This window comes from Gossypium raimondii, chromosome 5, assembly GCF_025698545.1.
Source record: "Gossypium raimondii isolate GPD5lz chromosome 5, ASM2569854v1, whole genome shotgun sequence".
In the NCBI taxonomy this organism is placed as follows: Eukaryota; Viridiplantae; Streptophyta; class Magnoliopsida; order Malvales; family Malvaceae; genus Gossypium; species Gossypium raimondii.
The window spans coordinates 51,777,680-51,792,960 of record NC_068569.1 but is presented as its reverse complement, the minus strand read 5'-3'; the positions used below and the strand labels follow the sequence as shown (position 1 = coordinate 51,792,960).

Here is a 15,281-nt window from a genome sequence, read left to right as displayed (position 1 = left end):
GATTAAAATCCCATCTCCAGAGCCCGATAAATATGGAAGATAAGATTATGTAGAGTTTTAATTGTATACAGCTTTTTATTATAGCCATTGATGTACTTTAATCTACACCATTGATTTTAGGGAGGCTCAACTATAAATAGAGACCTCTGTGCTCATTGTAATTTATTCAGTTATCAATAAGAATCTTGAGAGTATTCACTCAAACTTTTCTCCCAAGTGTTCTTACTTTTCTGAGGCTTTTGTTCATCTTTCAACGTTCGTTCTTACTTCGTTCTTCTACTGTTCTTCGCGGAAGACTTGAGGGAATTCTATTGAATCCTTTGTCGTTGCAAGTTAGACTGACTTAGGCGTTTTTGGGGCAGGAATTCTATTGAATCCTTTATCGTTGCAAGTTAGGCTTAGGCATTTTTGGGGCAAAGAAACTGCCTAAGGCCGCACGAATCGAGTGGGAAAAATTTAAGTCCGTGACACTAGGCCGTGCCAATCCTTTAGGGTATACTAACTTATGTAACACGGCCAAGTCACATGCCCGTGTGTTAAGCCGTGTGCCATTTAAGGGGTATATTGACTTGCACTACATGGCTAGTCATAGGCCAGTGTGTGAGACTGTGTGGAGCATATAAACTTTAAATTAATTTCAACACTAGGGGCATACGGCTGAGATACACGCCCGTGTCTCTGCCCGTGTGGACGAAAATTGGCCATTTGCAAGTCAATTTGCCACCCTTTTTGCACACACCTAAGTAAACTCAATTGGTACCATTTTGAAACAAAAATATGTAGCCAATTGTCATCAACCAATACACAACCATACCAAATCTATTTCAACCATTTTGATACGCATTCAATACCATTTACCTATTCAAATACTAATCAACTTAACTTGCTTTACTAAGCATAATTCACATGTATAATTCATCCAACTAAACCAATCCATTCCAAACATATATCATCTATTCAACTTTAATCATTCAATATAGATCATTTACCAAACTTAAAATATAACCATTTGAGCAATTATGAAAACATAGCCACATTTATACCAAACATACCAAAACAAGCCATCACTCACGGCTACACATACAAAACAAACACATACATTTACAAGCCAATTCTCATGGCTATATTCATAACCAACATACCATAACTAGCTTATACATGCCATATACCATATATACACAACTTAAAAGTACCAACTTAGGTGTTTAATAGTGCGATGATTTTCCCGACGACTCCCACATCCGAGCCAGCTTCAATTCACTATACAACATAGAAAAATAACACAAAATAAGCTTCATAGCTTAGTAAGCTCGTAAGTGAGTAACTCAATTCATCAAATAAATGTAATTCAACCATTTACACATTACCAAATCAACATCACATTAACACAAACCTTTCTCATGTCTCAAAACATGATTAAATGTCATCTCATTAAACTTTCTCAATGTAATACTAGAATAGGTTCCGTACATACTTGTATCACATCATACTAACCTCTTTCCCAACCACGTCATTCTTTTACCCATTGAACTATTTGGAATAGAAGTTGGATACTCAACGATCTCAATCGATAAGTACCTATACCATGGCCCATAGCCAAATCAAGGTAACTTATCCCGGAGTACCTATATTATGCCTTGTAGACAAATCAAGGTAACTCCTCTCTGAATAACTATACCATGGCCCGTAGCCAAATCAAGGTATTATTCGCACCCGAAGTGCCAATATCATAGATTGAAGCCAATACGATAGCCTAATAACATGTCACTAGCATCCTAAACTATTCTTACGGTTCAACTGGGAAATTTCACTTGTCGATTTCATCGTCGAACACATCCGTAGAATCGTATTCACAATTCAAACAATATCCGTAATCTCATAATCACAGTTTATGCAATATCAAAGCATTTAACATGCATTTATAATGAAATTACCACATACGAACTTACCTCGTATTCGAAATTAACGAATCAGATCGATTACTCGATAACATTGCTTTTCCCCCGATCTAAATTCGAATTCTTTCTTTCTTGACCTATATGTATTAAAAATTAACTCATCTAAACATTCATTCATTCATTCAATTGAATCCTTAAACACATATTTGGTCATTTTTACACATTAGCCCCTAAACTTTCACGTTTATTCAATTTAGTCCCTATTTTAAAAATACACAAAATTCACAAATTTTCATTAAACCCAAGCTTGATCGAATTTTCTATAGGTCCCTAGCAGCCCAAAACTTTCATTTATTACACATTTCAACCACTCAGTTTGCATTTTTCACAATTTAATCCCTTTTTGTCATTTTTCACAAAAATCCCTTTACAAATGTTTTTATCTAACAACAACCATGCATTTTCTACCATTAGACATCACAACATATGCTTATTTATCAATGGAAAAACCCTATTTTTTAACAATTTCTCAAATTAGTCCTTGGGCTAGCTAGATTAAGTTATAATGATGTCGAAAACATATAAATCATAAAAAACCGAGCAAGGAAACACTTACATGCAAGTAAGACAATGGCCGAACCTTCAAAATACAGCAATGAAGTCTTTCTTCTTCTTATTTTCGGTCAAAACAATGAGTAAGAAAGATGATACTTTTCTTTCATTAATTTACTAACATATATTTATCCAATTACTATAATAACCTTGAATTTTAACCATTATAATTCACCTAACCATGCACATAGGTGTCCACTTACATTATGAATGATTTAATATCATCATAAGGACTTTTAATTTAATCTACCATAGCAATTAAACACTTTTAACAAGTAGAATGTAACTTTTGCATTTTACGCGATTAAGTCCTTTTATCAAATTAGACATCCAAACGATAAAATTAGCTCATTAAATTTTCACTCATATCAAATAACATGCTTTAGACACATAAAATAATATTAAAATAAATTTCTGACATCAGATTTGTGGTTCTGAAACTACTGTTTCGATTTAGCTAAAACCGGATTGCTACACCTTTCTTGTAAATAGGATACACTTCTTTGTTGATGCCAACACTTTTATTTGGTTGAAATAATAAATCATTCAGTAAAACAAGTTGTGTACCTAATTCTCAAAAGTTCTTGAATAAAAATATCCTCAACTGTTGCAAAAATATCCAAAAATAAAATATATATAATTTTCGGTTAACCGACCGAATTAACCAGCAAAATTTTGAGTCGGTTAATTTTTTGAAAAAATTCGGTTCGGTTAACGGTTAAAAATTTTGAATGGTCAATTAATTCGGTTAATGCTATTTCGGGTCGGTTAACCGAATGAACACCCCTACTTGAATCAGGCTTCTTTGTCGATAATTGGGAGCAAGAATAGACTTCAGCAAGTTACATCGGCACACTCGGGCATCAAGGTGACCAGAACCTTGATGCGTGAAGTCTATGTTTACATCGTTGCCACCATGGTAGTGGAAGCATCTTTGAACTTGAAACAACAATTGTAATGGAATCTCAACCAAGACTGAGTTCTTACAAAACTCGATAAACTAAGGCTCCGTTTATTTGCCAGTAAAATATTTTCTGGAAAATGATTTCTAGAAAATAATTTACTTTTCTGGTGTTTGTATGAATCTGTGTAAAATATTTTTTGTTGTTTGGCAGATTTCCTGAAAATATTTTCCTGAAAAGCTGTTTTTACATATATTAATAAATTTATATTTTAAATTGTTTTTACATATATTGTAATGTTTATAAATAAATCAAATTAAATATATAATAATACTCAATTATTAAGCTAGAATATTAACACGAGTTTAAATCGCCACATGCAAATTTTTTATATTTCCCTAGTCAAGGGTTTATTTTAAGTGCAGATATACAATTCATTGAAGCAATAAAGTAAGCATAATACAATTAAAATACAAATATAATATTAAAATCCCACCACATGTAAACTTATTATTATTTTTAAATAAAAAGACTAAAATACCCTCAAATAATACAATTTATTTTAATTAAGGAAGAACATTTTAATAATTTCTCTAACCGAATTGGAGCTCGATCGACTCGTGACAGCAACTCAATCGGGGGATTTAAATAATATAATAAATATTTGAAAATAATGACGCAGACCATTTCACTGTAGAGTAACGAAAGCTTTTATCTAAATACATCGGAAGCACAGACTGGTTGAACAAATAAATGAATCAGTCAAGACACTTGTATTAACCACATAGAAACCATGCACTCCTTTCAATTTCGTCCAATCTTCTGAAAATTGGACAACAATGAGAAGTCATAGCTAGAAGACTGGACCAGTTCTTCTGTTACTTGCATTCTGTGACAAAAAATGTATCTATAGAAGAACATCAAATTTTCCTCTTCACTTTTCTCACTTTCTTTTCTTTATTAAAAATTGGTAGTTTATTAACGCGCATAACAGAATATAAGTCAGATTGTTCTCTTAGCACACATATGCATCTATTATGTTCTTTCTTCCTTCTCTTATTATTTTCCTTTTTCTGCATCAAGCATAAATCACATTATTCTCTTATCACACATGTGCATGCAGGCTCGTACACAAACACATATACACTATATAAAACACAGAGTAGAATTATGGAATATAAATTGACTCCAATGATTACAGCCTGCCTCGTTGCAGCAGCATTTTAAGCCAGTCGAGAATTATGTTCTACACCTATGAGTCCATATATTCTAGAACTCAGGCAAACAGTTAAGTGATGAATTTAGATTGACTTTTGAGAATAGTATCGCTTACCGTCATCCATCTGCACCGCAAAGCCACATCCCGGACTGTCTTTTTTTGTAAATGCAGGGCGATTTTTGCATAACGAATTATGCTTGGCTCTGACGCATGTCTGCAAGGAGATGCCACACAAAAAGATGCATCGACATTAAAAAAATGTTGACAAAATATAATTTATAAAAATAGAGTATTTTATAGATTTAAGTTTTAATTGTATTGTAATCTTTGTATATTTTTTCAACTTAGTCTAAAAATTTAAATTTAAATTTAATAAAGTAAATAGTAATTTTATTAAATTTAAAAGGAAGATTTATAAGTATATAATAATATTAATAATAATTGAAGATTGCATTTAAAAATAAAGTTTAATTTTTTTATTAAATATTATTCACATTAAAAAAATTAAAAACCCAAATTACGCTCCCAACCCTTTCCCTAAACACCACTTCGCAACCCAAAATTTACACTTCTTCTGCTACTGCCGCTGCCATTTCTGCTTTCATTTTGCTTACTTTCAAGATATGGGTAAGCTTCCTTCTTCTTTTATTCTTCGTTCGGTTGTTAATGCTGGAAGCCATCTTTCTAATTTCCGCTCTGTTTCTTCTTCTTCTTCTAACACCATTGCTACCTACATCGAAGGCCTAAGTATGAAACCCATGTCCATGCCTGTTAGATTAAAGGGAAAAAGAGACCACCGCTTCGATAATGTTGATCATGCTTTGAGTTTGTTCAATAAGATGATTGAAAAGTACCCAAAGCCTTCAATTGTGGAATTCACTAAATTATTAGGAGCCATTGTTAAGATGAAACATTATGCCATTGTTGTTTCTAAGTATAGACAGATCGAATTATTGGGAGTTTCCCATGATGTTTATTCTATGAACATCTTGACAAATTGCTTTTGTCAATTAGGTCGAATTGATTTTGGGTTTTCTGTTTTGGGGAAAATGCTGAAGTTAGGTGTTGAACCTAGTGGTGTAACTTATTCAACTTTGATTAATGGGCTTTGTAATCAAAGTAAGATTTCTGAGGCCGTTTGTATTCTCGATGAAATGACTGAAAAACGGTATCAACCTAATTTGATTGTTTACAGTACAATGCTTAAGGGATTGTGTAAGACCGGTAATACTGGTAGAGCTGTTAGGTTTCTGAGGCTGATGGAAAGCAGAGGTTGTGAACCCGATATTGTAGCATATAGCACTGTCATTGACTGCCTTTGTAAGAACGGTTTGTTACAGGAGGCTCTCGATCTCTTCTCCGAAGTGAAGGTTAAAGGCATTAGACCAAATATCTTTACTTACACGTGCTTAATTCATGGTATGTGTAATTCGGGCCAGCAGGAGGAGGCAACAAGGCTTTTGAATGAAATGGTTGATAACAATATTTCACTTGGTATTGTCACATATACGTTATTGATTGATGCTCTTTGCAAGGAAGGAATGATTTTTAAAGCTGTAGAGATCGTTGACACAATGAGAAAGCAAGGCATTGTGCCTGATGTTGTCACGTATAATATATTGGTTGATGCGCATTGCAAGGAAGGGATGGTATCTGAAGCTGAGGATTTTGTTGACGCAATGATAAAGCGAGAAATCGAGCCTAATGTTGTTACGTATAGTACATTAGTTAATGGTCATTGCTTGCAGAATGAAATGGATAAAGCTAGAAGAGTTTTCAACTTGATGATTGAGAAGGGTTGTGCACCTGATATAGTTACTTACAGCACCATGATCAATGGATATTGCAAAGGTAAGAGGTTAGACGAAGCAATGGAACTCTTTCATGAAATATCTCAAAAGGGACCAATCCCGAATATTTTCACATACAATACTCTCTTGCAAAGTATGTTTCAGTTAGGGAAAGTTTCAACTGCATGTGAACTTTTTAGAAAGATGCTTGCTTCTGGACAAGTTCCAGATTTAGTGACTTGTTTGATTTTGCTGAATGGTTTAGGCAAAACAGGTCATATCGAAGAGGCATTGAAACTTTTTCAAGCAATGCGAAACAGTGGGTTGGAACTTGATATTGTCCCATATAATATCCTAATTGATGGGTTGTGCAAAGCTGGGCATATCGAATTTGCCAAGGAATTATTTCATCAACTCTCAGACAATGGTTTAAAACCGAATGTTGTCACATATCATATAATGATTAATGGACTGTGTAAAGAGGGATTGCCAGATGAAGCATACAGCTTGTTTGGGAGCATGGGAGATAATGACTGTTTGCCTGATAGCTGCTGTTATAACGTAATGATTCGGGGGTTCCTTCGCAACAGCTATACCTCAAAGGCAACACAACTTCTTACGGAAATGGTTGGTAAGGGCTTTTCTGCAGATATAATCACTGCCACCTTAATTATGGACCTTATCATATACTCTAATAAATCAATCTTGCTTTGAAATGTTTCACAAATTGTGTAAAGGTCATCACTTGCAATGTGAATCAGTTGTACATAACCATTGCACAGTGATAAAAGATTGTGGAAACTAGAATGAGGTTTAGTGTCTATTTTCAATATTGTTGATTTTTTTCTGACTTGTGTAGCTTGTTGATCTTGATCTTAGCAACTTCTTGATCTTTTTGGTGGTGATGTTAAGAAATTAGGGGAAAACCAAGATTGCTTGTTAATTTTAAAGCAGGGGCATTTGTACGAACAACTAAACATGAGTTGAGAATAAAAGGAATTGAAATAAATATTAAGGTGATTTAATGGCATTGATCTACGTGTGTTGAGTAATAAAGGGTTGAATGTTTATATAAAGGAGGGTAGTGATTTCAGCCTATCCCCAACAGTCCCTGTACTGTCCTTGCAAAGAATGCTCCTCAGTGCTGTAGGTGGTGTATTCAGCAGCCTGCTTAGGCCAAACGCCTTGGCTTCCCGGACAATGTGATGTATCTTGACCTTCCTTTGCCGATTCTAAAGACTCGAATTGTGCGATCTACTCTGCTTAGCAGCAGACTCATCCAATATGATGCGGACAGCAGCAGCACTGTCACTCTCAATCTCCACACGCCTAAAGCCTTGGATCCAAAGAAGATTCAAACCGTCCAAAATGAGCCACAATTCAGCTTCAAGAAGCGAGCAACATCCCATATTTCTATTATACTCCCACAACCACGATCCATTCTTGTGTGTATCAATGAATTTATTTTTGTTTTCAACCCGGCCTAACCTGAACTTCAATTAAATATTTTTTAAAATAATTTTATTTAAATTGGGGAAAAATTTTTGACAGACAGAACCTAAAAAAGCTCTTAGCTATCGTGAAGCATGATTTTTTTCCATAGTAGTGAAAATTAAAAATCGACGGCAAAAATGTTGAGACCGGCATCAAAACAGCTGATTAGGCTAACGTCAAGGAGATTTCGTCACAATCCATTCATCAGCATCGGTTTAGTTGGAGCTCATGCTTGTGGCGATGTTATGAAGCTTCAAATCAAAATTGACGACAAAACAACAAAAATCAGCAAAAACAAAAATACCAAATAGCAAGCATCCAAAATCAAACCAGCAAAAAAAGAGCAAGAATCCCAAATTGGCTTGCATCAAAAGAGGGAAGTAAAAAAAAAAAAAACTAAAAAAGAAGAGAATCAAAAGAGAAGAAACCCTCACCCATTTTGGGTTTTGCGGGTTGGAGAACTCAAGCCAGTTCGATGATCCGAGTGGTTAAGAGTCATGGTTGGTCGAAGGAAAGCTGTGGCCGAAATATGGTAGTGATCAGACGGTGGAACAAAGATTCAACATATAACAACAAACTGAGTGGTAGCTCTACCTTGGAGGAACAAAACGGTCGTAGCTAAGGTATGTCCATTTCTTCTTATTCTTCTTCTTTTCTCTTTTTTTTTTCTTTTCTTTTTTTCTGCTGCCCTGCTAGGGCTATGGGGCTGTTTAAATGATAGCTAACCCTCCATTAAATGCCATGTCACTTTTTTGTTACATCTGTAACGGAAAAAGTTAAAAGGACTATTTTGTTATTTTTCGAAAGTTGAGTGACTGAATTGAAATCAGAGTGTCTATTTTTTCAGCTACATCAAAATTAAGTGACTGTTGGTATAATTTTCCCTTTTATTTTTCCCAAAGATTTCACCATTATTTTCTTCCTAACGAAAATGAGCTAAAATAACATATTTGCTTGTTTTAGAAAATGTCAATGGTAATGCACATTACATTCCAAGGAGATAAATTGAGGTTGAGTGATTAAGATAAATTTTATAATTGTTATGATCTGATGAAAGTTGTTAGCTTTGATGTCCTAAGCTTTTGATATAAGAACATTTTAGATAAATTTTTATTTATATTTTTAAGTCATTTAGTAAAAATAATTATTAGAAATTTTATTAAATATTTGGTGAAAATGATTATTAGAAAATTTTAGTTTCCTTTACTAATTTTATCTATCAAAATAAAATAAACCACATTACTTATTTTCTTTAATCTTCTATTTTTTCCCTTTTCTTCTCATTCTTTCTTCATAGTTATTACATAGGGTTAGGATTTGATATTTGCTTTGATCCCACAATAAAAAATATGTTGGTTTTTTTAGGGAGGACAGTGATGGTGCCCAATGGGCCAAAACTAATATCATAAAATAATATAAAACAAATATATATATTTCTAAAATAATATAAAAACAAATTAGACTTCCGTTGAAATCATAAAATTAAAATGTTAAATATTATGGTGTTTTGGGTTTGAATACCATCAAATAACATGACAAAATAACCTCATAATAATATTGATTATTTTATAAAATAATCAATAAAATCTAGTTTAGATTAAAATTATGTAGCCAAGTGATTATATTTTACTTTCTCGATCATAAATTTTAAAACGTTACACAAATACATGCAATATATTTAATTTATACATACAACTAAATTTGAGCATCGCACGAGATAAAAAAATAGTTGTACATATTATAATCTACCATAAAATTAGTTACTCGGTGTAAGCTTGCATATATCATTAATATAAAGAATGTACATTATAATAACTTAGTTGTATATATGAATAGATATCATTAATAATCTACCTTAACTATATAATGTTAATTATATATATTATAATTACCATAAATTAGTTAACGTTTAAAATTTAGGTTACATATTGTTAATAAAAGAAAGTACATTATAATATCATAATTGTATAATAATTACTACATATTCATATTTTATGTATATATAACAATTGATATATTATATGTATATATGTTTTTGTAATACAATATGTACTAAATATAATTATATCCCATATTATAAAATAAATTCATATTAATTATGATTTTTTAATTATATAAATATTAAGTTTTTTATTTAAAGTAATTTAATTAATTGAGTTCATCAAACAAGATAAACTAAACGAAATTTAAGAAAACAATATGTTAAAGAAATTTTTTCTAACAAAAAATTATATTTAATAATATTAATAATTATTATATTTAATTAATTTTTTTATTTTTATATAATATTTATTAATTTGTGCAAATTATAATCATGGTTTAAATTAGGTATTGATGGTTCAAGCAATATGGAAGAGGAGGTCTTGGGGAGGAAGCTTCAAGGAATGGGTTTGGTAACACCCCACACTCGACGTAGAAGTTATTACTAGATCTTGAGGAATTACATTAACTCTAAAAAAAAATTTTGATTTTATCTAACTTAGTGTGTGTGTCAAAAATATAAGTTTGGCAAAACTCTTACATATTTTTGGAAAATCTCATGTTCGAAAAAACACTTATTTTACAGAAAAACCACCAAATCACATTACAGCAAAAATTTTTAGAGTTTTAATTTTGGAAACTGATTTCTAATTTGATAATTCATACGTTATCGTAGTCTTATGATAAAAATACCAAAATGAGCAGAAACTATAAAGAAAGTCCAGAAACAAATTTACAATCCAAAAGATCATAAATAAATTAATCATAAATCGATTTATATTATTGACCAAAAAATCAATCTGAGCTCCTACACTGTTCGGTCCTAAGTTTGTTGATTACCTAATAAGTCAGAAAATTTGGGTGAGCTAACGAGCTCAATATGTAACTCAATCCACAAAAAGAAGAAGAAGAAAGATATAGATACAAATGAAAATTTTAGATACAGATGCAGTTACAGATGTAAATACATATACATATACAGATACAGATACAGGTGCAAATACAGATGCAAATACAGATACAAATATAGACACAAATGTAAATACATATCCTACCCTCATCTACTACACACCATCTCTGTTCATCCCTACAGACCAATTAGGGTAACGAATACCCATCCAACCCCATACACCTATAAGTGAGTGTATGTCACTTTTCAAAATAGTGTAGTCATGCTGCCAAATATGGTACGGTAATTTGCCAAAATTAGATAAATGTGATCAAACCACCAAAATAGATATGCGATTATACCACCAGTTAAGTCATCTCGAGTTGCCTGAAAATAGTGACCTGCCATCTCGAGTTGCCCGGCAACGATGGCTTACTAATATCAATATGCACTTAAATTACCGACACTTCTTCCATCACATCATAATCTCACCCCAATGCACATGCAATCACTAAATAAATAACAGATGCATATGTCATACATGCTATACACATCAGAACATACCATCATGCTTAAACAAATTTCTCAAATTACAGATCAAATGTAACATCCCATTTTTAGTAACATCGGAACAGTGATTTTGAGACCACAAATCCTAAGTCAAAAATTTTATTTTAATATTATTTTATGATCTAAAACATGATAGTATTACCATATAAAAATTTTGTTAAGAAATTTTACCGTTTACATGTTCAATTTGATAAAAAAAGACTAAATTGCGTAAAGTACAAAAGTTGAGTTCTAATAGCTAAAGGCATTAAATAGTTATAGAACTTTAAATTGGAAGTCTTTATATGGTAATTAGACCATCAAATGTGATAGTGGATGTGCATGGCTTGACATTAGTGTAATTTTTAAGGTTAGATAAGGGTAATTTTGTAAATAGGTAATAAATGATAAAATAAACAAAACATTAAAGCTTTCATCTTTACTTTTTCTTCTTCAACCGAAATTTCAAACAAAAAGAAGCCATGGATGAAGCTTCATTCGGCCATCCCTATTTTGCTTGCGTGTGAGTATTTTTCATCTCGTTTTTGATGATTTCTATGTTTCTAGGATCGTTGTAGCTTATTCTAGCTAGCCCGAGGACTAATTTGTTAAGATATTAAAGTATTTGAGTTTTTCCATTGATGAATATGTTAGGGTTTTGAAGTTTAATGGTAGAAAAATAATGTTTGTTGTTAGATAAACAACTTTTGTAAAGGAATTTTTGATGAAATTATCAATTAGGGATTAAATTGAGAAACGTGATAAATTATGTGGTAAAAGTGTGAATTTTTGAAATTTATGGGCTGCTATAAGCATGTTTAAAGGCTTGGGTGGGGATAGAATTGAATGAATTTCATTTTTCGAGCCTAAGGACTAAATTGCAAAGAATTAAAAGTATAAGAGCAAAATGGTAATTTTATCAAAAATATGTGTTGAACTAAGTAGAATATTGAATTGAGTTAAATTCATTCGTATAGATCCGGTTAGACCTTGTTTGGAATTAGATCGAGGCAAAGGAAAAAAATTGAATTAGTCGTCTTCAAATCTATGTAAATTTATCGAGGTAAGTTTGTGTAATTAAATTGTGTAATTATATGCTTTAATTGAAATAAATGTATTTTAATTGTATTATCATCATATATGAATATCGATCGCATATCTAACAACGTACGACGATTATCAAGTCCTGTTTGAACCTTAGAAATTCGTATGATACAAATGACATGTCATTAGGGTTACCAATTTCAGCTCTTATAAGCTTACCGATACTCAGCTCGTATGAGCTTATCATTATTCAACTTGGAGGAGCTTACCATAATTCAGATCGAAAGAGCTTACAGTTTATAGCTCGTATAAGCATACATGTACAGGAATTGATGGATTACAGTTCAGTACACTTCGTGTGTACTACCTGCGTATCTAACGAGATTCTAAGTGGTTTAACGGGCACAGTTCTGTTACGAGTTTATATGATTTCGATACGAACTAGTACAGGTATTTACATGAATTACATGGAAATGGTTTATATATGATATACGGATACATGGTATAGATGTTACATGTACATGGAATTTAAATAATTGTTGAACTCATACATGATTTTCAATTTTTATATGAATTACATGGCTAACTTGGTTGATGAATATGTGTTAGGCTTTGGCCAAATTGAAGTGTGATATGCTTTGAGTTATTTACCTAAATTGTGGTTAAATAGTAAGTTAAATTCTATGTTATACAAACTTACTAAGCTTAAATGCTTACTCTATGTTATTTTTTGTGTTTTATAGTGATTCGGAAGCTCGTTCGGGTTGAAAGTTTGGCGGAGCTATATCACACTATCTATCAGCTTTTTCGGTACTTTTGGTTATAATGGCATGTATAGGTTATTTTGGCTAATGATAGTCTACATGTTTTGTTATGTTTTTAGCCATTTGAATTGGCTTGTGTTTTGGAATATTTTGCTATGTATGTATAAATGGCCTTATCATGTTTGATGTGTGGTGTGGTATGGTTAATATGTATATTACTTTGGAGTGATTTAGTGCTTGTTATGGAAAGCACATATGTAAAATGATGTTAGATTTTGAATGGTTTGTATTGGTGTTTTGGTGTACTTGTTATAAGTGACTTATATGACTATTTGATGCTAGAGATAAAGTACATAAATAGTACTAAATGCTATGTTTTGATTTATGATCTATATGGTAAGTTTTGATACAAATATATATATAAGTTAGTCAAACAATTGGATAAATTGAATGCTTAGATTTACAAGTTATAAGTTGTCATTTGAGGTGCCTAAGAGCATATTGGTTGTATGTGATAATATTACATATTTTAAGCTTGATTTTGGTTGGTTTTGGATGCCTATTTATGACTTGGTTATATGCAAATTGTTATGTTTAGATTGGTACCAATTTGGGTGAGAAATATGGCTTGAAAAATAGCCTATTTTTGTCCAGACAGGCAGAGACACAGGCGTGTGTCTTAGCTGTGTGTGACACACGGCCAGGTGACACAGCCATGTGTCCCCTGTATCTTTTAAAAGAGCAAGTCAGTAAGCTCACATGGCCATGTGTCCCTTGCAATTTTAAAATTTTATAAGTTTCTGAAAAATTCTCTAAATTTCCAATTTAGTCCCAATTTGTTTCTAAAGTGTATTTAGGGCCTCGATGGCTAGTATTAGGGACAATATGTATGATGTCGATTGGTTTTTGACATGAATACTAAATGATATGAAATGTTTGAGTTTTTTGTCTGTTGATCTGTAAGCTCGGTAATGCCCCGTAACCCTGTTTCGATGATAGATACGGGTTGGGGGTGTTACACCAAATGTAGAAATTATACCACAGATATGCTCTCGGATGTTACACATGTTATATCAGTATTTCAGATTTCATGTCTAAAAGTCATACATGCTATACACAATAAATCATACTATCATCCTTTCAAAAATCAGATAAACAGAGGTAGAACATCAATTTTTACATCTATAAGTCACACATAACACATTTTGTAACCTATGAAGTGGCTGATCTTGAATCGCACTTCTAATACATCCCTGACAAAATTTTACTTAAAATGAGCCTACATGCACGTGTGGCCCACACGACCCAACTAGCCCAGCCTGTGTGGACCATACGGCCTAACACACGACTATGTGGCCTACATGACCCATTTAACCTAGCCCGTGTGACCCACATGGCCATGTAGCTTTGACAGTGAGTTTTTCAACTTTGCGTTGTTCGCTGTTTTTCAGGATTAAAGGTACAGACCTAATAAAAATGGAAAACAATACTACAACACACTTTCAGACCCTAAAAACAGCATTCATAACGAACCAATTAATAACTATATACAAATCAAATCTCAATATACTAAAAGCCAGACACTATTTCAACCACACATACTAAATATTTAGCCTTAGCACCAAAAATCATGCCTTTACAAACATTCAGTCACTTACCCTGATTTGAAGTAATAGTTTCTAATGCTAACTAATCGTTGAATGTGCAACGCCCTAAAATTTCCAATTTCGTTATTGTGAAAATATGACACAAATATCTGTCAGCTTTAGTGGTTATGTGTTCTGGGAGTATTTGGGAGGTCCCAAGTTCAAGCCTTCACTTGGGCAAATTTTGGTATTTTGAATGAATTTTGGTATTTTGGTATTTTGAATGAATTGGGGAGAAGTTATCAAAATAAGATTTTCTTCTTATCAGTTTTCTATTTTTTTCCCCAACAAACTTTCTGATGTTAGACTTTTGTTTCTCTATCGTGTCTTCTCCCTTTTTGGTCACTTTTGGTTTTTTATTCCCCTTTGGCCAAATCTTGTTTCTTTTCCTTCCCCTCCTTTTTTGTTTCTGTATTTTTTTTACGAGTCATCTCTTTGGGTGTAACTTTCGACTTCATCTATTTTGGTAAGTGGAATTTTCCCCCTTAGTTATC

At 32.4% G+C, this 15,281-nt stretch overlaps 1 protein-coding gene across 2 annotated transcripts; it reads left to right on the top strand.

Annotated features, from left to right (window-relative positions):
- Positions 1-5,158: 5,158 nt before the first annotated feature.
- Positions 5,159-7,453, top strand: LOC105766484 (pentatricopeptide repeat-containing protein At1g62930, chloroplastic). Of its 2 annotated transcripts, none has more exons than XM_012585967.2 (2): positions 5,159-5,258; positions 5,373-7,453. In XM_012585967.2, exons 1-2 carry the CDS (start codon positions 5,255-5,257, stop codon positions 7,133-7,135), a joined length of 1,767 nt encoding a protein of 588 aa, XP_012441421.2. In that variant the 5' UTR covers positions 5,159-5,254; the 3' UTR covers positions 7,136-7,453. The 2 variants fall into 2 exon arrangements, with proteins under 2 accessions (XP_012441421.2, XP_052486125.1); XM_052630165.1 differs by having other exon boundaries at positions 5,162-6,482; positions 6,687-7,453.
- Positions 7,454-15,281: the final 7,828 nt, after the last annotated feature.